This window comes from Theropithecus gelada, chromosome 7b (genome assembly GCF_003255815.1).
Source record: "Theropithecus gelada isolate Dixy chromosome 7b, Tgel_1.0, whole genome shotgun sequence".
NCBI classification, from domain to species: domain Eukaryota; kingdom Metazoa; phylum Chordata; class Mammalia; order Primates; family Cercopithecidae; genus Theropithecus; species Theropithecus gelada.
Window position 1 is genome coordinate 107,135,469 of NC_037675.1, and position 23,555 is coordinate 107,159,023.

At 55.8% G+C, this 23,555-nt stretch overlaps 1 gene segment (V, D, J or C); it reads right to left on the reverse strand.

The window, feature by feature from the left end:
- Positions 1-6,839: 6,839 nt before the first annotated feature.
- On the reverse strand, positions 6,840-14,176 carry LOC112628821. The segment is given in 5 exon segments: positions 6,840-7,298; positions 7,385-7,708; positions 7,794-8,114; positions 8,312-8,626; positions 13,786-14,176. Coding segments are annotated over 5 exon segments (1,389 nt in total).
- Positions 14,177-23,555: the final 9,379 nt, after the last annotated feature.

Sequence of the window (23,555 nt, forward strand, 5' to 3'; positions counted from 1 at the left end):
TCTTATCTTGGTGCCTGTTATCCACCTTTTGCTTCCAGAAGGGGCCAGGACCAGCCTGGCTGGACTCTTCAATGTGCAGAGGAGGAGATGCAGGCCTGGAGACCTCCAAGACCTACCTGGTCAGGCTGTTGGAGGACCCACCGGGCTGAGTGGGTGGCCTCTGGTGTGCAGGCCGTCATGGCAGGTGCACCCTCACAGGCGTGTGGCGAAGAGGGGCTGCTGTGGGGAGGGTGCCCAGGCCCGGCCCAGGCCCTGCCCTGATGGCTGTCTGTCCTTAGCAGACCCCTGCTCCGCCGCTCTGCCTGTGTCCACAGATGTGGCTGGATGCTGAGGGGCTGGAGGGGAGGGCCTGCATGCCTGTATGTCTGGCCTACAGATGGGGTCACTCGCCCACTTCCTGCCCCAGCAGACACGGCCGTGCGGCTCCACGTCATGTCTGGTCTGTGGTCTGGCTGTGGTGGGGCCAGGTGTGTATGGCCAGGGCTCTGTGACCCCACCGGCCATGGAGCTTCACGGCTCCACATGGCTCCACAGGGCGGGGTGGGGGCCACAATTCAGGGAAACAGGAACAGACACGGTTGGAGGCTCAGAGACCCTGAGACAGAGATGGCAAAGGGGAGACACAGGGCCAGAGAGGGTCCCCCACCACCCGCAGGGAAAGGGCGCCTGTGAGTGGACCCCCGGTGAGGGGCCTTGGGGCCTCAGGGCGGGCATGCGGCTGGGGAGAGTGAGTCTTGCGCTGCTGGGTTGGAGCCACTCCGGCCTGGCCTCCCTCAGCCTGCCCCACGGGCCACGGGGGGTCCCAGACTGCAGCCCAGGGTGGGGGCATGGGGGGCACCCCGTCTCCTAGCTGCAGCCCTGCAGGTCAGGTTGGCCAAGGTGCCTGCTCTACCCTGTCCAGCGCTGCCCAGGTGGCACTCCTACTGTGGATCACTGGGGAGCTGGCCGTGGCGTTGGAGAGATCCTGCCAGCGACGCTGGTCCTGGAGTCAGGGGAGGCCAGCTCTTTCTGGGGGCTCGGGTGGCACTGGCAATGGGAGGCCAGGGGCGCTTCACAGAGGAGCTGCTGCCGCGGAGTCCTGGAAAGTGTGGGCGTGAATGGAAGATGCCCTGGCCATGGCGCCGGGCCGCCCCGGCAGAGGCTATCGGGTGAAATCCAGCGAGTGTCAGTGAGGCTGGATCAGGGCAGGTGGGGGGCAGGGGAGGAGGGAGGTAGCCTGGGGCTGCCCCAGGGTCCTGGGAAGACACACCCTGGTGGTTCAAGGAAGCTCTGGAGCTTGTTATGAACCTTGGGATGCCCCAGCCCTCGCCAGCGGGACGTGGCTGCTGTGTCTTAGTCATTTCTGGCTGCAATAACAAAAATACCATAGACGGGTGGGTTCATCAGCAACATTCATTTCTCACAGTTCTCGAAGCTGGAAGTTCAACGTCAGGATGGCAGCAGGGTCAAGTTCCAGTAAGGGCCGCTTCCTGGTTCACAGACCCCCATCTTTTCGCTGTGTCCTCGGGTGGCAGAAAGAGGGCAGGGCTGCTGTCTGCGGTCCCTTTTCTTTAGGGTCTCTAGTGAGATTAGGGAACGAATCACATTTTTGAGGGTTCCCCCCTCAGGCTCTAACCACCTCCCCAAGGCCCCAGCTCTGCATGCTGTCACTCTGGGATTAGGGCTGTCACACATGAGTTTTGGGCAGACACAGATGCTCAGTCCATAGCACTGCCCCTGTCGGCCTCTGCCTCTCCCCATCCCTGTGTCTCCTCGTCTGTCTCCAGCTAGGACACTTGTCCTTGGACCTGGCCCCCTTGATAATCCAGGGTGCCCTCACCTCGAAATCCTTGATAATCCAGGGTGCCCTCACCTCGAAATCCTTGATAATCCAGGGTGCCCTCACCTCGAAATCCTTACCTTGATGGGATCTGCAAAGGCCCTTTTGACAAATAATGCCGCACTCAATGGCCCCAGGGGCCAGGATGTGGCTCTATCTTTTGGGGTCCATGGTTGTACCCACCGGTGGGTTAATAGGGGAATAAAGAGGGGGATGGAGGAACCCGGAGACGGCATCCTCTTGCTTCCAGGAGGCCAGGCCATGTGGAAGGCAGGGGCACTATTCTGAGCCTGGGTGTGAATCCAGGCCTCTGCCCTCCCCACGGGCCCCGTCTGTCTCCTCTACGTGGGTGCTCATCTCGCCTTCCTCTCCGGCCTTTGAGGGGGAGTTTTCTGTGTGTGAGGATATCTGCCACACAGTGGGGCAGCGAGCTGGCTCCTTGTTGCCCTTGCTGTGGGGCCATGGGGGTCTCGTGATCTAGAGTGAGGGCAGAGAAAGGAGTCACTGAGCCCTGCCCGCTGGAGGGGCTCCCGGTCCAGGGGACCTTGGCTGCGGAGGGCCGGTCTGCTGTAGGAGACACGGGTGTGCGAGACCCTGGGCTGGTGATGGGGTGGACTGAGGGCCTGGCTTCCTGAGACTGTGTGTGTGTTGGTGTGAGCATGCCCGAGCGTGTCAGCATGTGTTTGTGAGTGCATGATTGGTGTGTGAGTGCAAATGTGTAGGAGAGGTTGAGTCTGTGTGTGTGAACCTGTGTGTTTTTGCATGTGCGAGTGTGTGCCTGTGTGTGTGTCTGTGAACGAGGGAGTGTGTGAGGAGAGCTGGGCAGTGGCTGTAGCCTTGGCCATGTCCTGTGACGCCCCCTCCTCTGGTGTTGTTTGGACCCAGTCGGCCTCAGCACTGCCTACTTTGGGGTTTTCTACCCCATAGGGAGCTGTCGCTCCTCACCTTCTCCCCTGTGCCCAGCTGCTCTGAGGTCCCAGTGGAGGACAGGGCGGGGGACCCAAGTGCTGCTGTCAGACTGTGGCAGGCTTGCTTCATTCCGTTTTGTGCCAGACTCCATGTGATGTGGGTCTCCTGGCACAGAGCGAGGCTCTCCCTGTGGAGCCATCACTGTGAGAGGACTCTTGCATTGGGGCATTTTGCCAACTTGCCCTAAAAAGTGGTCTTAGCAATTCACGTGCCCTCAGTCAGGGCCAAGAAGCACCTCCACCCTCTTCATCCCTTCCTCCTTACTTTCACTTTTCTAATTGTTAAAATGAGTTCTTTGTATTATTGGCCACTGGATTTTTCCTTTCCATGAAGAACCTATTGCTCACCTTTCTTCTTATTGATCCCTGAGTGCTCTTTGTATATGAGGGAACCCTGCCCTTTGTCATGCCTATTATGTATTCTCTCCCATTTTTAGGATATTGTGGACACCCTTGTAAGCAGGCCTCTCCAGCCAGGGAAGCTGCATGTTTGCCCTGAGGCCAGGTATGGGTCATGCCCACCTGTGACCCCGATGGTTCTGGGGCCCTAGCCTGCTCCTGTGTCATCTCTCAGCTCTTCAGGAGGTCCAGGCTGGTGGGCGGCTGTGGGATGGGGAGTCAACTTTGTCTGTGCTCAGTGAGTGGTGGATCAGGGCGTGAGGCCAGTGGTCCTGGGGGCCACCACCAGCCTCCACCTTGGTGACTGTGCAGCCACATTCTTGGGGCCTCCTGCGCTGACCACAGCATGGGCCCCTCTTCTGGTTTTGCCCACAAAGGGGTTGATGTTGATTGTTGCTTTGACTTTACCTGAGAAGAGGCATGATTCTGGGCTGGAGACCAGCAGACCAGGTATGACAGGGCTGAGCTGGGGAGTCTCTGGGGTGCTGAGGGGTGATTGAGGGGAACCACTGCTTGGACACTTTGGCTCTCAGGACCCCAGAATGGCCCCTGCCCTTCCTTCCCCTCTGGCTCCTCCTCCACATCCTCAGGGGTCCTGCCTCCCACCAGCCACTCCAGGGCCACAGACACCTCCCAAAGAGCACTCTGGAGACGTGGGATTTGTGAAAAGGAACTTTACTAGGAAACCCAGAGGGAAAGAAATAGGACTGCTGAAGCCAGAGGCTGGACGAGGTCACAGGGATGAGGTCAGCAGCTGCTGTCCCTGCAGGAAACCCCTCCTCTGGCTGTGGGAGCCCCTCTACCCACTCCAGGGGCCTGAAGTCCCCAGCAGTCCTGTGGTCTGGCCTCAGAGGGCTTCCCTGTTCCTTCACGCTGCAGGGATGGGGGCTGCGGATGGATGGAGGGGTGGGTGAAGGGAAAGAGGGTGGGTGAGGCCTGGGGGACGGGGATGCCAGGCACTTGGACCTCAGGGGTAGAAGGGTCAGAGCAAGGCTGGGGAGTGAGGCCGTGGGCTGGCGTTGGGCTGGACGCAGACTCAGCTGTGTCCTGGGCTGGGTGCTGGGCCCTCCTTGGCTTTTGGTGATTGTACAGTCAGAATGGGAGTGACCCTGAGACCCAGGGGCCTAGGATGAGCTCAGAACGGCTAGCAGCCACCCCCTCCTCAATGACTCCGTTGAAGGGACGGACACTGTTTCGGGGTGGGGGCTGCGACTGGTGGTTCTGTCGGCACCTTTAACCTTGCGGCTGAGCGGGCCCCTCTGGGCTCAGATTCACTGGCCATCAGCCCACAGTAGTGACCTTGCACCCCCTTTTCTGGTCTGCTTCTCTTTTCCCACCCAGGGCAGGGCACAGCCCGAGGGAGGCTCAGGTGCCGGCAGAGAAGCAGCTAGGCCTGGTGGAACGCGAGTGGCCCGCGGCCTAGGCGTGGGGCTGGAGGACGTTGGTGTAGTCGAGGGAGGTCTGGGGCCTCCCCTGCCGCGTGGCTGAGAGGAACCGCTGCACCTGAGGGGAGGGCGTGGGTCAGGGCGCTCTGCTGGCTCTGCCCAGCCCCCTGCCCTGGCCTGGCCCCTGGAGGTGGGTGCCCACCATGAGGAGTGTGATGGCAGCGCTGTAGCTCACACTGAGCAGGAAGAGTGTGGCGAAGATGCAGAGGCCAGTCCACGTCCACAATGCCTCACTCTCGGCCTCCTCCACGCACACGTCCAGCTCTGGGAGACTTGGCCAGTCAGCCCTCCCGGCTCCACAGTGGCAGTGGTGGTCGGGGACAGAGCCCCTTGCTGCTCTCGGCAGCCCTTGCTGCTGTTTGGAGTGGCAGAGTACCCTATCCGGGGCCCTCTGGGACTGCGCAGAGCCGCCAGCCAACCCTGAGGGTGGGGACCCAGGTCCTGAGTCAGTCAACAGCCCAGGACCAGGCTGACCACTCCTGACCTCTCGTCTGTGGGCCCCCACTCTGGCCCCATTTTCCCTCTGTTCCTTACGGCTTCTCTGGTTACCTCTACTCCACCTCTCTCTAGACCCCACCCCCTCCCCAGAGAAGGACCCAGCCCCTTGGCACAGGAGTGGCCCCTCACTCAGGGCTCTCGGAAGGATGCGTGAGCTCTGCAGCCTGGCTCCCAAGACCTGGGACTCACTGTGTGGGTGCTCTGAGGGGCTGTCCTGGTGTGGACTATGAGCCCAGGCCTGTGGGAGTCCAGAACGGCCTCCTGGCCCAGCCCCGCCTACCAGCCTGGTCCCTCTGGCTCCTCTTGTCCTGGGTCCCCTCCACTCCCTTCCCCAATGCCCTGAGTTGCCTGCTGGTCACGGGCCACCAGCAGGCGCAGGTCCAGCCTCGGCCCCTCACGCCTCTTTCTGCTGCTCCCAGCCCGGAGCTGGGTGCAGGTGGGCCGGGATGTGAGAGTGAAGCTGAGTGCATGGCTGTGATGGTGTGCAGGGACTGTCTTCAGACATGGAGGGGCTTTGTGCTCACGGGGTGCCCGGCGCCTGTGTTTCTGTGTGGATTTGGTGGGTGCTGTGCACTTGGTATGCATGACCACGGGGAGCGTTTGGATCGGGGGTGTCAGATGCACCTGTGGGTTTGAGGCCTGGGAGGGGCATGTAGCCTGCTCTGGGATTCTGGTGTGGGTGACAGGGGGAGTGGGATGGAGCCCAGGTCCTGGGGTGCATCCATCCTGTGTTTGACAGGGTGACAGGGAGGGTTGGACTGGAGGACACCATGTGAGGGCCTCTCCATTTCTGTCTGGGATCCAGCGGCCCAGGCATGACTCAGAGGAAGTGCTTGGGAGTAGCCTGGCTGGAGGCAGCATGGGAGGCAGAGTGTGGGCCACATGTGACCATGTGTGGGGTGCCTTTGGCATCCTGGTGGTGGTGCAGGGCGCTGTGGAGTTGCTATGGGGCCTGGTACATGTGCAACTGTGCCTTGAGTGGGCGTGACTGGGTGTGACTGGGTGTGTGAGGCTGGCAGTTCCCTGGGGGCCGACTCAGGATGGACCGAGGGGCAGGGGAGGGGCAGTAGGAGAGGGGGCCTGGGTGCTGACCTGGGCCTGGTGTGCCCACAGGGCAGGGTGGCGGAGGCTGTGGGGTATGAGTGGGCTCGGCTCCACTGGCCCCTGTGCTGGGGCCAGGGCTCTGCAAGGCGGGACAGGGCAGAGAGGCGAACCGCAGTGGCACAGACTCGGGGGAGGGCTGTCTGGGGTCCTGTGTGCCTGTGTGGGGGTTTCACTTAGGGCTGTTTTTCCACCTGGAGGGGCCTGTGTGCCCATCTATACCTAGGGGTTCAGGGGCTCCTGTCCAGGGGGGTAGAAGCCAAGTCCCCAAGAGAGAGGGCTGTGGGGGCTAGGCTCCCTTGCCCCCTTCCCTGAGTACCTCTCCTGGGTCTTTGGACTCCTTGGAGGGGGTGAATCCAGAGTAGGGGCAGAGGGCCCAGGGTATCTGTGATGAGTCCCTGCAGATACACTGTTTGACAAATACCCCCGACATGAAGACAGATGGATGAAATGGTGCCTCAGCCCTGCCCACCTCCTCCCACCACCTCTCCTGGGGGGACTCAGCCCTGCCCACCTCTTCCCACTGCCCCTCCTGGGGGGCCCATTCCTCTGTGCCAAGATGCCCCTGCCCACAGCCCTGCCCGCTGCCAAGAACGGGTGTACCCAGGGCTCTGAGCAGGCACGGTTTATTGGGGGTGGCTTCCTGGAGTGGTTGCAACAGTGGACAGAAGTTCTGGCCAGCCCTCCCCGCTGCACAGCTGGATGGAGCCCTGAGAGGGAGGGAGGCAGGAGTACATCATTTACCGGGATTTACAGACACCGCTTGCTGGACGATCCATGAGGGGCTCGCTGCCTCATGGACTGCACGGCAGATGAACTTGTCTTTCTGCTCCCATTCAGCCTTGGTCACCTCCAGGCGGCTGAAGACGAAGAAGCCGGAGCCCTTGGTCTTGCGGGGCTGCGTCACGCTGTGCCGGGCGTCCGGGAGCTGCACGTCGCTGTGCAGCCACTGCACAGATATGTCCTCAGGCATGAAGTTCTGGATCAGGCAGGCGAGGGTGCGCTTGTCCCGGCTCTCTAGCTTCTCTGGCGTTGCAAACACATAGACTTCCGGGGCAGCACGCGGGCCTGTGGCCAGACGTGGGGTCAAGCCCAGGCTCCGCTCGCTCCCTCCCTCCCTCCTCCCCCACGACCCTGGCCTGCCTGGGGCTCACCGCTGGTCTTGGTCATGGACCGCACGAGGGCCCTGGGGAGGTGGGGGTGGGTCACCCTGCACTGGTAGGTCTCCCCCTCGATCCAGTCTTGGGTGACCACAGGCAGGATGGACGTAACGGTTAACGTGCCGTTGCGCTGCCTCTGCTCCGTTGCGGGGACCTGGGGCACAGGCTTCCCACTGGCCCGGGACCAGGTCAGGTTCACGGTCCCCTTGCTGGGTGCCAGGTCCACCACCAGACAGGTGATCGTGGGCGAATTGCTGATGAACAGGTCAAACGGGCTGGGCCGGCTTAGGTAGGCACTCACCCCTCTGGGGTTGGAATCTGTGGTACACCGGAGGACTGTGTGAGGCCCGCCCGCCACCTTCTCTGGCCTCTGTGTCGGCCACCAGGGCAGGTGGGAGCGTACCTGCACACTTCTTGGTGCTGTCCTCAGAGGTACCACCTTGATAGGTGACCTGGCAGGTGTAAGTGCGGTCCGACAGCCAGTGCTTCTGGGCGAGGGTGAACTCACTTTGTGTGGAGGCCAGCTCACCCTCCTGCGTGGCAGGAGGGGTGGGCGAGTCCACTTTCATGACCTGCCCGTTCTCCAGCCAGGTGACGTTGATGGCCCCTGGGGCGTACCCGGAGATGAGGCACAGGAGCTGGATGGTCGGGGGAAAGTGCCCGTCATCATCGCAGGATGACTGTAAGATCTTCACGGTGGGTGGGGTGAAGTTCCTGGAGCAGACTGGGGGAGAGCTGATGGTCATGAGGGTTGTTGGCCTCCCTGAGCTCTGTGCGCCCTCCCTCTTGCCCCCACGTTCCTGGCCCGGGTCCCCAAGCATGCTGGGTGTTCCCACCCACCCCCTCACCCCCTGCCCGCTCTGCCAGCCCTCAGCCTGGCACTCCTGGGAACTGTGGTCTCTGAGCTTGGCCCTCTCTTACCGCCAAAGGTTTTGTTGACCTCTTTGTCTGCGGATGATGGAGTGTGCACCACATGGCAGGTGAATGTCTGCTTGTCCCACGCACCCGAGACGGAGACGGTCAGCAAGCTGATGGTGGTATAGTGACCGGAGGGCGTGAAGGTGGTGGCTGGTAAGGTCATAGTGCTCCTGTTGAGGGAGCCTGCGTCCCAGGTCACCATCACTGGCTCCGGGAAGTAGCCCGTGGCCAGGCAGCCCAGGGTCACGGAGGTGGCATCGGAGGCAATGTGTTTGCAGCAGGGGATCAAGGGGAAGACGAAGGGGCTCTGTATGGAGGCTGTGAAGACAGAACCTAGTCAGTGCCAGCCTCGGGCCAGGGCCCATCAGGCCTGGGGGTCTGGATGGAGGAGCTAGGGACCCCGTGGCAGCCCAGGGATCCAGATGGCCAGGCTCATTCTGGGCCTTTATCCCCACAAGCCCCCAGCCCAGGGCACCTCCCAGGGCCGCCGTTCCCCCACCAGAAGCTGTTGCTCAGACACTATCCTCAGGATGGGCTCAGGAAGGGGGTGCCTCCAGGATGACCCCAGCGTCCCCATCAAGGCCGCTGCAGCGTGGGCACTCAGAAGCAGAGGCACTGGGCCATGCCCCTAGGCTGAAGCCCGGGGACCCCATGGGACGTGGAACACCAGAGCCCTCCCCCTTCACACTCTCTCTGGGCTCATGGTGGATGGTCTGCCTGCCCTCCAACCCTGACTCCCATCCCCTGAGGCTGTGGTCTCAGCTCCTTGGGCTCTCGAGTGCCGAGCCCCCATCTCCCCATCACAGCAGCCCTCCCCTGACCTGCCAGACGCCCCTGGTGCTCTGCCTACCCCTGACCTCTAGGGGAGGGTGGGAAGACCTGCCCTGATGCCCCGGGCAGTCCCTCCCACAACAGAACCCTGGCCCAGACATTATGGTCTGCACAGCATGGCCCTTTGCCCCTGGCCCGGAGCCCCAGATCGCCAGCCCATCCTGCCCCTGGAGCCCAGTTTAGCTTGGTCTTGAAGTCTGCTCTAGGCACCCCGAAAATCACAGTATCCAGTCCCACTCTGCCCACTGGGACAGCCAAGTTCAGCTGAGACTGGCCCACTGCAGGAGTCACCCTCTGGAGCACACTCTAGACCAACCTGGCTCAGCCTGGCCGAGGTCAGCCCAGGACCTCCCCTTGCAGGCAGCAAACTCTTATTTCAGTCCAGCCAGCTCAACTAGCTTGCTTCTGTCTCAGCTCCTCTTAGTCAGCCAGGTGAGAATGGTCAGTCCAGCTCAATTTAGCCCAGTCCAGTTTAGCTCAGCAAAGCTGAACTTAAAATAGCCACCTCACCCCAACTTCACACAGATGAATACAGTCCAGACCAGCTTAGTCAGCTAAGTCTAGCCTAGCTAGTTAAATCCAGTTATGACCAGCTCAACTAATCCTACTCAGCTCAGCCCAGCCGAACTCCGTTTAGCCCAGCCCAGGCCAGCCCAGCTGAATACAGTTCAGTCCAGCTCAGCCCAGTCCAGCACAGCCCAGTTTAGTTGAGCTCAGCCTGGCCCAGCCCAGCTCGTATTAGCCCATCTCAGCATCTCAGCTGAACACAGTTTGGCCCAGCCTAGCCCATCCCAACTCAGTTTAGCCTAGCTCAGCTCAGCCCAGCTTACCCAGCCCACCTAGGTTCAGCTCTGCTCAGTTCAGCCCAGCCAAGATCAGCTTATCCCAGCAGAACCCAGTTTAGATCACCCCAGCCCAATTCAGTTCAATAATCTAAGCCCAGCTCACTCCAGCTTCTCCTGCCCTGTCCATCTCAGGTCACTCACCCAGCCTAGCCCTCCCCAGCTCAACCCAATTTAGCTCAACCCAGCTTAGTCAGCCCAACCAGCTAAGCTTGGCTCAGGTCTGTCCAGCTCAGCCCAGCTCTATCCACCTCAGCCCAGTTGGCCTGGCCCAGACAAACCCTGTTTAGGCCAGGCCAGTCCAGTCCATGTGAACTCAGCTGAACCCAGCTCAGGTCAGCCCAGTTAAGTTAACCTCAACCTGACCCAGCCCAGCCCATATTAGCACATCTCAGCTGAACTCAGTTTAGCCCAGCCCAACCTAGGCCAGCTGAACCCAGGTTAGGTTAGCTTAGGTTAGCTTAGCTTAGCCTAGCCTAGCCTAGCCCAGCCCAGCCCAGCCCAGCTCGCCCCAGTCCAGCCTAGCTCAGTCTGCTCAGGCTAGCCTAGTTCAGCCCAGCCCAGCCCAGTTCAATTCTGGTCAGTTCAGTCCACCCCAGCCCAGTTCAATTCTGGTCAGTTCAGCCCACCCCAGCCCAACTGAACCCAGTTTAGCACAGCTCGGCTCAGTTCAGTTCACCTTAGCCTGGCCCAGCCCATATGAGCCCAGCTGAACCCAGTTTAGCACAGCTCAGCTCACTTTAGTTCATCTTAGTCGGGCCCAGCCCATGTGAGCCCAGCTGAACCTTGGTTAGCCCAGCCCAGCCCACTCAGGGCTAGCTTGGTTCAGTCCAGTTCCCTTTGGCACAGTTCAGTTCAGCCCAGCTCAGATCAGCTCATCCCAGCTAAACCCTGTTTAGCTCAACTCAGTTCAGCAATCTAAGCCCAGCTCAGTCCAGCTTCTAACCCTGTTCATCTCACAGGTCCCTCACCCAGCCTAGCCCTCCCCAGCTCAACCCAATTCAGCTCAACCCAGCTTAGCCCAACTAGCTAAGCTTGGCTTAGGACAGTCCAGCTCAGCCCAGGTCTTCCAGTCACAGCTCAAGCCAGGCCAGCTCAGCTCCATCTACCTCAGCCCAGTTGGCCCGGCCCAGCCAAATCCAGTTTAGGCCAGGCCAGCCCAGCCCATGTGAACTCTGTTGAGCCCAGCTCAGCTCATCCCAGTTCAGTTAACCTCAACCTGACCCAGCCCAGCCCATATGAGCACATCTCAGCTGAACCCAGTGTAGCCCAGCCCAGCCCAGCCCAACCTAGGCCAGCTGCACCCAGGTTAGGTTAGCCCAGCCCAGCCCGCCCCAGTCCAACCTAGCTCAGCCTGCTTGGGCTAGCTTAGTTTAGCCCGGCTGAAACCAGTTTAGCACATCTCAGCTCAGTTCAGTTCACTTTTGCCTGGCCTAGCCCATATGAGCCCAGCTGAACCTAGGTTAGTCCAGCCCAGCCCACTCAGGGCTAGCCTATTTCAGCCCAGCCCCAATCAGCTCATCCCAGCAGAACCCAGCTTAGATCACCCTATCCCAATTCAGTTCAATAATCTAAGCCCAGCTCACTCCAGCTTCTACCCCGTCCATCTGAAGTTACTCAGCCTAGCTTTCCCCAGCTCAACCCAATTTGGCTCAACCCAGCTTAGCCCAACCAGCTAAGCTTGGCTCAGGTCTGTCCAGCTCAGCCCAGGTCTTCCAGTCACAGCTCAGGCCCAGCCAGCCCAGCTCAGCTCTGCTCCGCTCCATCCACCTCAGCCCAGTTGGCCTGGCCCAGCCAAACCCAGTTTAGACCAGGCCAGCCCAGCCCATGTGAACTCAATTGAGCCCAGCCCAGGTCAGCCCAGTTCAGTTAACCTCAACCTGACACAGCCCAGCCCATATTAGCACATCTCAGGTGAACCCAGTTTAGCCCAGCCCAGCCCAATCTAGGCCAGCTGAACCCAGGTTAGGTTGGGTTAGGTTAGCCTAGCCTAGCCCAGCCCAGCTCAGCTCAGCTCACCCCACTCCAACCTAGCTCAGCCCGCTCAGGCTAGCCTAGTTTAGCCCAGCTCAGCCCATCCAGGTCCACTTCTGGTCAGTTCAGCACAGCCCAGCTGAACCCAGTTTGGCGTAGCTCAGCTCAGTTCAGTTCACCTTAGCCTGGCCCAGCCCATATGAGCCTAGCTGAACCTAGGTTAGCCCAGCCCAGACCACTCAGGGCTAGCCTGGTTCAGTCCAGTTCACTTTGGCTCAGTTCAGTTCAGCCCAGCTCAGATCAGCTCATCCCAGCTAAACCCAGTTTAGCTCACCCCACCTCAACTCACTTCAGCAATCTAAGCCCAGCTGAGTCCAGCTTCTAACCCTGTCCATCTCAGATCCCTCACTCAGCCTAGCCCTCCACAGGTCAACCCAATTTAGCTTAGCTCAGCTTAGCCTAACCAGCTGAGCTTGGCTCAGGTCTGTTCAGCTCAGCCCTTCCAATCACAGCTTAGTCCAGTTCAGCTTGACTCAGCCCAGCTGAACCCAGTTTAGTCTAACCCAGCACAGTTCAGCTGAACCCAATTGAGCCCAGCCCAGCTTAGTCCACTCAGGCGAGCCTAGTTTAGCCCAGTTCACTTTGGCACAGTTCAGCTCAGCCCAGCTCAGCTCATCCCAGCTGAACTCACTTAGATCACCCCAGCCCAATTTAGTTCAATAATTTAAGCCCTGCTCACTCCAGCTTTTAACCCTGTCCATCATCAGGTCTCTCATCCAGCCTAGCCCTCCTCAGCTCAATCCAATTTAGCTCAGCCCAACTTAGCTTAACCAGCTAAGCCTGGCTCAGGTCTGTTCAGCTCCGCTCAGCCCGGCTCAGTGCAGCCCTGCTAAGCCCAGGCCAGGTCAGGTAAGCCCAACAGGTAATACCCTAGCTTGGTGTCATTCAGTCCAGATAGTCCACGAACACCCCTTTTATCCTAAGTAGAGAACTGTAGCTTGTCCCTACTCCTGTGTCGGCCCAGCTTATTTCAACCAAGTCCAGCCGAGTCCAGGTCAGCCTAATTTAGCTTAACCCAATCCTGGACCACTCAGTGCAGGCCACCTCAGCTCAGCCTGATTTTGCCCTGCCCCCCAGATAAGTCCAGCTCAGCCCAGCTCAGTCCACCTTGGGGCTTAGAATAACCCAGCTCAAACCTGGCTCAATTGAGGGTAGATCATCTCACTCTACCCAGTCCACTCACTCAGCTCAGCTAAACCCACCTGGCCTGGGCCAGCCCCGATCGCCCTGGCTCAGTACAGCTCAGCTTGGCCAGCCTATCCTCTAAAGGGACAGGGTAGCCCTCTCAGCCCACCCAGCTCGCCTCAGCTCAGTCTGTTCTGCCTGTCCGTCTAGTCCACTCAGTCCATCCAGCTCAGACTTGCCCAGATCTGCCAGTCGTGCAGTGCAGCTCAGGACGGATCCCTGCTGCCGCCTACCCACCCTCCCTCCCGGCTCTGGGTTGGCTGTCCCTGTCCTGGGGGTGGCAGTCTGCACCCAGCCTAGCCCTGCCCAGTGTGGGGCCTCTGACCTTTTTAGTCTTGGGCCCAGCTCTGTCCCAGCCAAGATTCCCAGCCCCTTGCCTTCTCCAGGTCGGTGTTAGGCTGTTTCTAGCTTTCCTGTGTCCCCATGCAGGGAAGGGGTGCCTAGAGTCCATGCAGTGACCAAGAAGCTTGGTTTATGCTGTGAGGGTGGCCCAGGAGTCCCCTCCCTGGCAGGGGCCCAGGCAGCCTCTCCCTCACTGCTGCCTGGGCCAGCCCCTCGATTGGGGCTCCCTGTGGCCTGGGATACCTGAAGTGCCGGGTCCTCCATTTGGCGCCTGTGGCTGGTGTGGCCCATCCGGCTCCCTGTCGCGTTCCTGGATAGCTCCCAGATGATCAGTAACCATGGTGGTTATTTTTATGCCGGGCAATGGAGCCTGGGTAGGGGGAGCTCTGCCTCAGTGCTTTCAGCTAAAAATGGGGTGGGAACCCCCGGAGGCCAGGGCCGCCCTGGAAATTCCCTTTTCTCTCTGTTCTTGGGAAGTCGATTGAGCAACAGCGGGGGCTCAGGTGAGGCTCCTTTACTACGGACGCACACCGAGTGCTGGGGGAGGTTCTCTGCACTCTCAGCCCCCACCCCGGGGCCCCTGCCCAGCTCCCAGACTGTCATTCTTGATGCATGCCTGGGCTTGGTGGTGCCGGTCAGCAAACTCAGGGTCCCGCTGCCTGGGAAGGGGAGAGGGTACTGGGCAATGCCACCTCTGCTCCCACAAAAGCCTTGTGAAGAAAGGATGGGGGCTCTTTTGTGCAGGAGAATGAGGCGCACTAAGGTGAACTCAGGGGCCGCGTGTCCAAGGGCGCGTGTGCATGCAGGGCTTCCTGATGACCACAGCCCTTGTCCCCGTGACCTGCTTGGAGCTGGCACCCTGCACGGTGGCCTCACCTTGTACTCACTCCCAGGTCACCGTCCTGCAGCCGGGGGTCCCCAGCTGGGCTGCTCCTCAAGGCAAGCACACGAAGGCGGGGGCCTGGCCACGGGCTGGTAGGGAGCTGGGCGGAGGTGGCTGGTGGCTCTGCAAGGTCCCTGCAGCTGCTGGAGGCTGGGGACGCCGTGCCCCATCTATGCCGTGGATGGGTGTGGGCACATGAAGGCTGGGTTCAGGCTCGGTGGCCTTCCTGGAGGCGCCCATGGCATTTGTCCCTGGTTGCGGCCCTGAGCGAGATGATTTCCTTCACACCGTTGGCCTGCCTGTCCCCCGGAGGCCAGCATGCATGGAGTGGCCACCGGGGAGGGGTGGGGTGTATAGAACCTTTGGGGAGGGAGACACTGGGACCCTGCCCCCAGGACCCCGGGTTCCCAGGGCTGGTGGTCCTGTGGAGGGAGAGGGGCTGTCAGGCCTGGCACCCTCAGAGGGATGCTCAGCACGTGTGGAAGACCCTGGAAGGGCTGCTGGCTGCCAGAGCCCTGGAGGGCTATGATGTGAGGCTCAGGGAATCCAGGCTGGGTGTGAGTGTGCTGTTCCCAGGCTGTCCAAGGCCCCTATGCCCTGCTCGTGGCCTGGGGAAAGGTGCCGTGTGGGAGGGTGAGGAGGAAACGCTGAGTTCCCTGGAAGGACCCATGATTCTGAGAAAGCACAGCAGGGGTGGCGAGCCTCCTGCCCCCTCCGGCCCCGGTGAGGCTGTGTGCACTGTGTGGGTGTGGCTGGGGCTCCACTTGCCCCCCCATCTACCTGCTCATTTTCCCCAGGCTGTGGGCATTTGGGGCAGGGGCCTCAGTGAGACCCCCCCGGTCTGCTCTCTCCCAGTTCTATCCAATGCCCCAAGCTGTGCTAGGCTGCAGGGGCTGGGCAGAGTGGGCCCCCAGGAAGGAGGATGGCATCCCGGCTGGGGCTCCATCTCTGGCCCCTGCCAGCCTTGAGATCCCCAGGTTCTCTGTCTCCCTCCTGGGGCCCACCAGGCCTGCTCAGCTCCGAGCCCCATGTCCGTTCTCACCCTGCTCAGCTTTTCCTTGGGGCAGTGGCCCTGCCCTGGCCTCCAGAAATTGCCTTTGCCCCCACCCCTTCCTGTGTGAGGGGCTGGCCTGTTCCTCTCCTGCCCAGCATGTGCCCACCTAGACCCAACAGGCACAGTGCCCCAGCCCCTCCTGCCCTCTTCTGACCTTCATGCCCAGCCAGTGGCCTGGGCCTTTGCCAAGGCCTTGGTCTGTGTCCAGCTGCCGCTCCTATGGCCCCACAGTGCTGTGCCTTTTCCTCAGTGACGGGGGCTAGACTCTGCACTAGAGTGGGCTGTGTCTCAGCTGTACACACCTGTGTGTGTGTGTGTGTGCTGGGGTGTGTGTGCAGGTATGCTTGTCGGGGCAGGGGGAGAGTCTGCCCTCCTGCCCCAGGCCTGGAATGGCCCTACCAGGGTGGGTGGGGCAGCGTGTGTGAGGACAGTGCAGCTTTAGACGTCTGCGTGTGGCTGGTGGGGGCGGGAGGACATGGTGTGGCATGAGTCTCGGGTTCCCCATCTCCATCCAGCTGCTCCCGGATGGCCGCACTCCTCAGGGTGCAGAGCAGCCTGGGGGGTCAGGAGGCTGTCGGGACGCTGGAGTCAAGCATTGGCAGGGATGGGGTGGGCTGGACAGGCAGTGTGGCCAGGGGGCTTTGAGCCAGGGCAGTGAACCACCCCTCAATTATTTTAAGTTTTGAAAGTCATATTTATTCAAGTGTAGTTTATATGCAGTATAATACATCCTGTTACATGTGAGTTTCAACAAATGCAGAGTCATGCAACCACCACTGTAATGCAGATGAACAGTTGTAGGAAGATGTAGAATCTCTCCGAAAATTCCACCAGCCCCTTTGCAAACAGCGCCTTCCTGATCACTAGGAATCCATTGATCTGCTTTCTGTCAGAAGACTCTGACTTCATCATCCAAATGATCTATTATGGAAAATGTTATAAGCATACAAAACACACAAAATCAAGTTTTAAAAAGTGAGATATTTTAAAAGTTTTCTTTAGCATACAAACAAAATGAAGGTACCTTCCCATTTTACTACAGACGTGCAGATATTTTTCTTGGTGCACAGAGATAAGGCAGAATTAGAATAAACATGTTCTAAAACTGACCTCCGGAAGAACTAGTCTTAGTCATTTCTTTGGCGTATGTGAATCAAGATTAGGGTTTGGTCTTTGGTGTCAGCACTGTGTCAAGGATCAGATAGAAAATACAAATGGAGGGGCCCCTTTCTGAGGCCAGGCCCCACTGTCAGGGCATATGTGGTGACCAGGGGCCAACACCAGCTGAGGCTAACGGGCTACTCTGAGGAGGGCGAGTTTGCAGCTGCCTTTTGGACCCTTTGTTCAGGACCAGGACATGTGTGGCTGGGCAGCAGCCTTCAGACCCCCGCAGGCTGGTGCCCGGTGCCCACAGCCCTCTGTGGGGTTGTCAGGCCCCTGCACCCATGGTGGGGTGCTGGGCTCAAGAGTTCCCTGGGACCAGCTGACCTCTTGTCCTTGGTTTTGGCCCGAATGCAAGTCCCTTGTCTCCTCCGAGTAACTTCCTTTCCCCAGGGCTGTCCAGGCCCCACTGCCGCCTGCTCCTTCCCAGGGCCTCCTGCAAGTCCCGATGCTGACACTTCTTTGTCCACCTAGTTTAAACTGTGGCCGCTGTCTCCAGCTCTGTGTCTGCCTCCCAGCGAGGGAGCCGTGGTTGACGATCTCATGAGTGTCTGCCCTTCTGAAGGGTACAGTGTGGAGTCTCATCAGTCTCACTTAAATGCCTAAGCACCCCTTCAGAAACCAGGGAGTCATCCGGGTTTCTCCATCTTTTCTCTAACCCTGTTTTCTAAAGGTTTTCGTGGCAAGTTCCTGGCAATTTGCAAGACAGGAGTTTTTGGTTGCCAACTTCTGATTAGCTTTAAACTTGCCACGATCTCCCAGGTCATCCCATCTATTGGTGATGCTCGTTACATTCTTCCTGATTTCCATGTGGTCAAATTCAATAGTTATTTACCCGAGGCTTGTATTTTGGAGGCTAGAGAACTCTGTTACCAGCTATATCCATGCTGTGGCTGCTGTAACAAAATATCACCAATGTGGCTTAAAACAAGAACAATTAATGTCTTCAGAGTTCTGGAAGTCAGGAGTCTGAGATCAAGTGTTGGAGACCAAGGTGTTGGTGGCTGTCTCTCTCTGAGTGCTCCAGGGGAGGACCCTCCGCCTCTTCCAGCTTCCTGTGGTGAAATGGTTTGGATGCATGTGCCTCTAAATTTCATGTGGAGATGTGATGCCCAGTGTTGGAGGTGGGGCCTTGTGGGAGGTGATTAGATCACAGGGCTGGACCCCTCATGAATGGTTTAGCACCATCCCCCAGGTGATGAGTGAGTTCTCCCTCAGTTAGTCCATGTGGCAGCTGGTTGTTTAAAAGTCTGGGACATGCCACTTCTACTCCCTCTTGCCATGTGACATGCCTGCTCCCACTTCGCCTTCTGCCGTGATTGCAATCTCCCTGAGGCCTTGAAGCAGATGCCAGGGCCATGTTTCTGGAATGGCCTGCAGAACTGTGAGCTAATTAAACCTCCCTTCCTTCTCTTCTCCCTCCCCTTCCCTTCCCTTCTTTTTGTCTTTTTGAGACAAGTTCTCACTATGTTGCCCAGGCTGGTCTCAAACTTCTGAGCTCGGGTGATCCACCTGCTTTGGCCTCCCAAAATGCTGGGATTACAGGTATGAGCCACAGTGCCTGGCGCAAACCTCTTTTCTTTATAAATTACCAGCCTCACATATTTTTTTTTTTTCTTCTAGTAACACAAACTAACACAGAAAATTGGTATTGAGGAGTGGAACATTGCTATAAAGATTCCTGAAAATGTGGAAGCAGCTTTGGAATTAGGTAACAGGCAGAGAGGTTAGAAGAATTTGGAGGACTCAGAAGACAGGAAGATGAGGAAAGTTTGGAATTTCTTAGAGATTGATTACATGGTTGTCACCAAAATGCTGATAGACATATGGACTGCGAAAGCCAGGCTGATGAAATCTCGGATGGAAATGAGGAACTTATCGGGAACTGGGGTAAGGGTCACCCTTGTTAAATCCTAAGAAACAACTTGGCTGCATCGTGTTCATGCCCTAGGGATCTGTGGAAGTTTGACCTTAAGAGTGATGACTTAGGGCATCTGGTGGAAGATATTTCTTTTTTTTTTTTTTTTTTTCTTTTTTGAGACGGAGTCTTGCTCTGTCGCCCGGGCTGGAGTGCAGTGGCCAGATCTCAGCTCACTGCAAGCTCTGCATCCTGGGTTTATGCCATTCTCCTGTCTCAGCCTCCTGAGTAGCTGGGACTACAGGTGCCCACCACCATGCCTGGCTAGTTTTTTGTATTTTTTTTTAGTAGAGACGGGGTTTCACCGTGTTAGCCAGGATGGTCTCGATCTCCTGACCTCGTGATCCGCCCGTCTCGGCCTCCCAAAGTGCTGGGATTACAGGTGTGAGCCACCGCGCCTGGCCGGTGGAAGACGTTTCTAAGCAGACATTTCTAAGAGGTGACCTGGTTGCTTCTAACAGTCTATGATAAGATGTGGGAGCAAAGAAATAACTTAAAGTTGGAACTTAAAAGGTGTAAACGAAAAAATAAAATGCTAATCCAAGGGGATTCCAAAGAGACCTGAAAAGCCAGTTCAGGCCATGACAGGAAGGGGAGGGGTTGGAGGTACCTCACTATAACCTCCCCGTTTTGGAGTTTAGGCTCAGCTGACCAGTATTAACATTAAAACAGGGAGCTTAAGACTGACAAAGCAGACTCCTTGTAGCAATAGGATATCAAATTCCAATCTCACTCTGGTATAGCATCACATGACAGGTGGCAGGCATGGAAGGAAATTAAAGTATTTTATCCCAGAATCTATTTCTCTGAAACATTTTGGAATGGCCCTGCAAAGCTGTCTCTTGTGGAGGAAATTTATATCCTGTAGAGAATGTTCTTCCCTTTCCAGGTCTCTTCCTGATTCAGGAGAGATTTATGTGAGTCTGGCACCGTTTAGGGTCTGATAAGAGACATTTACCATCTCTTCTCTCTGAAACCTGGAGGCTTCATCTACATAAGAAGAACCTTGGCTTCCACAGTCCCCTTTATCTTAAGCATTGCTTTTTGCTGACTTCAACTTTTTAGGTAACAACTTTTCCAGCCAATTGCCAATCAGAAAATCTTCAAATCCACCTGTGATTTGGAATTCCCCACTTTGAATTGTTCTGTCATTGCAAACCAAACCAATGTATACTTTACATGTATTGATTGATGTCTTATGTCTCCCTAAAACATAAAACCAATCTGTAACCCAACCACCTTGCACACATGTTCTCAGGACCTTTTGAGGCTGTGCCATAGTTCATGGCTCTCACATTTGGCTCAGAATAAATCTCTTCAAGTGTTTTATAGAATTTGTCTTTTTTCATCAAGAAAGGGAAGCAGAGCATAAAAAATTCAGAAAATTCACATCCTGGCCATGTGGTAGAAAAGAAAAAGGTATTTTCAGGAGAGAAATATAAGCAGGCTGTACCACTTGGTAGAGATTAGCATAACTAAAAGGGAGCTAAGAGCTCATATCCAGAACAAAGGGAAAAAGGCCTTGAAGGGCATTTCAGAAATCTGAGGTGGTCTTTCCCATCACAGTCCCAGAGGCCAAGGAGGAAAGAATGGTTTTGTGGGCCATGCTCATGGCCACCACTGCCCTGTGCAGCCTTGGGACACTGCTCTCCACATCCTGGCTGCTCTGGCTCTAGCCTTGGCTCAAAGGGCCCCAAGTATAGCTTAGGCTGCTGCTTTGGAGAGTGCAAGCCACTATAAGCCTTGGCAACTTCCACCTGGTGTTAAGCCTCTAGGCCCCCAGAATGCAAGAGTGAAAGAGGCTTGGCATCTTCCCTCTTGGTTTCAGAAATGTATGAGAAAGTGTAGGTGCCCAGAGAGAAGCCTACCAACAGCATGGAGCCCTCACAGAGAACCTCTACTAGAGCAGTGCCAAAGGGAAATGTGGAGTTGAACCCCCATATAATGTCCTGACCAGGGCACTGCTTAGTGGAGCTGTGTGAAGGGGGCCACTGTCCTCAGACCCCAGAATGGTAGATCCACTGGCAGCTTGCACCCTGAATCTGGAAAAGCCACAGGTACTCAACTTTATCCTGTGAGAGAAGCCACAGGGGTGGAGTTGTCCAAGGTCTTGGGAGCCCACCCCCTGCACCAGTGTGCCCTGGGTATGGGCCATGAAGTCAAAGGAGATTATCTTGGAGCTTTAAGAGTTAATGACTGCCCTGCTGAATTTCTGACCTGTATGGAGCATGTAGGTCCTTTCTTTTTGCCAACTTCTCCCTTTTGGAATGGGCATGTTTACCCCAATGTCTGCACTCTCATTGTATTTTGGGAGTCAATAATTTGTCTTTGATTTCATATGCTGATAGGTGGAAGGGATTCATCTTCAGATGAGTCTTGGGACTTGGGAAATTTGGGTTGATTCTGGAATCAGGTAAGACTTTGGGGGACTGTTGAGAAGGCATGATTGTATTTTGCAATGTGAGAAGGATATGAGATTTGGGGGGCCAGGAGTTGAAGAATATGATTTATATATTTGTCCCCTCCAAATCTCATGTTGAAATATGATTCCCAGTGTTGGAGGTGGGGCCCGGTAGGTGATTAGATCATGAGGGCCTATCCCTCATGAATGATTTAACATCATCCACTTGGTGATGAGTGAGTTCTCCCCCAGTTAGTTCACACACAATCTAGTTGTTTAAGTCTGAGGCCCCCCCTCAGCCTCTTGCTGCCATTCTTGCCATGTGACATACCTGTTCTCCCTTCACCTTTTGTGATGATTGTAAGTTTCCTGAGGCCCTCACCAGAAGCAGATGCTGGTGCCAGGCTTCCTATGCAGCCTGCAGAACTGTGAGCCAATTCAACCTCTTTCCTTTATAAGTTACCCAGCCTCATGTATTTCTTTACAGTAATGCAAATGGAAAAACACAGGTGGCTCCTGACACCCCTCATCTTCTCTTTTGTCATTGTATGGCTTACCTCCATGTGTATCTATGTCCTGTCCTCTTATGAGGGCACCAGTCTTTGGACTTGGGACCCATCTAAAATTTAGTATATCATCTCAAGTCCTTAACCTAATTGGTGAAGACCCTATTTCCAAATAAGGTCACATTCTGAGGTTCTAGGCGGGCATATATTTGGCCAGGGAGATGCTATCAGCCCACCACACCAGCCTAGGCTGGTATATTTGCATATAGCTTAGGGTTGACCTTTCCCATGGAAGTATCACATCCCCCTCTGGACTTCAGTTTCACATGCTTTAGAATGCTTCACCTTGTCCAGCAGGATGAGTCTCTTTTCATTTTTTAGCATTTTTCTCTCTCTCCTTTGGATTGGGTTAAAAAGAATTGATATATTCTATTGATGCATCTTTAAGTTCTCAGTTCTGTCTATGTCTTCTCCAATCTGTTATTAAACTTGAGTAATGTTTTTCTCTTTCTCTTCCTTTTTAATAAAATAGAGATGGGGTTTCACCATGTTGCCCAAGCTGGTCTCAAACTCCTGAGATTAAGTTATCCTTCCTTGTTGGCCTCCCAAAGTGCTAGGATTACAGGCATGAGCCACTGTGCCTGGCCAAATGATGTTTTTCATTTCAGAATCGTACTTTTAGTTCTAGAATTTTCATTGGGTTCTTGTAAATATTTTCAGTTTTTTAGAGATACCTCATCTAATCATTCATTATAACCATATTTTCCTTTAAGTCTTTGAACATATTTCTCATAACTTCTTTAAAGTCCTTGTCTGATAACTGAGTCTGCATCTAGGTCATCTTGGCATTGATCTCCACTGACCCCTTTTTCTTTTGACTATGGATCACCTTTCCATATTTCTTTGCATAGATGGTAATTTTGGATGTGCTCCTTATGTTGTCGATAATGTGGTACAGATTATGGGTTTTGCATTCTTCCTTAACAGGGCATTGATTGTTTTTTTCAATGTTAGGAAGCAGTTAGCTTGAGTTGACTCAAACTCCAAAGTCTGTCTGCCCGGCAGTTGTCAGTAGCTGGAATCTCAGTTCTCTTAACCTTACAAGTGTTGTTTTCTGCTGGGCCCTTTGGAGTTTTCCCTACCCACGCACACCTAAGGGATCAGCCAGAGGTTTCCATGGAGTTTACCTGCAGATTGTGGGGTTTCCCTTTGGTGACCTTCTCCTTTATGGACATCTTCTCTTCATTTCCAGCTGCTCTGAAAATGCAGCCCTACATCCCACTCCTCAGCAGGAGGGCTGCAGTTTCCTGCTTGAATTCTAGCTGCACCTGTTACATGCACTGGGGTGTGACTTCAGACAAATATTTCAAGGAATAATCCTTACTGTTGTTTGCCTACTTTTGCTCATGTTCCAGTGCTTGCAATTGGTGTGTGTGTGTGTTGTGTGTGCTTACAGTTTTTCCTGTGTTTATAATTGCCATCTGCCAAAGGACTGGTCTGATATTAGCTGCTCCAGCATTATTGGAATCAGAACAACTTTCTCTCATGTGGTTTTTCATTTTCATTTCCCTGTTGACTAGTGTGGTTCAACATCTTTTCATACGTTTAGTGACTATTTGGATATCTTCTGTAAAACATCTGTTCACTTCTCTTTCCTATTCTGTTGAATTACTTGATTTTTTCTCATTGGTTTACAGGGGTCTTCTCTATATTATGGATCTGTTTCTGTCAGTCAGTTATATATGTTTATGGAAAACATTGAGAAAAACTGAAATGGACCAAAAGATTACTGGGTGCCTTCAATGGAAAGCAAGGCATCGTCTTGTACACTCTTCTAGGTTATTTCATTCTATGGAGCTCTGCATCTTTCATTTTCTTTGAACTATTTTACAACTCTATAAGACAGGGGTCCTCAACCCCTGGGTCATGCACTGGAACCGGTTCGTGGCCTGTTAGGAACTGGGCCACATAGCAGGAGGAGAGGGGTGAGTGAGCATTACTGCCTGAGCTCCACCTCCTGTCAGATCAGTGGCAGCATTAGATTCTCATAGCAGCGAACACTATTGCAAACTGCAGATTCATGCGATCTA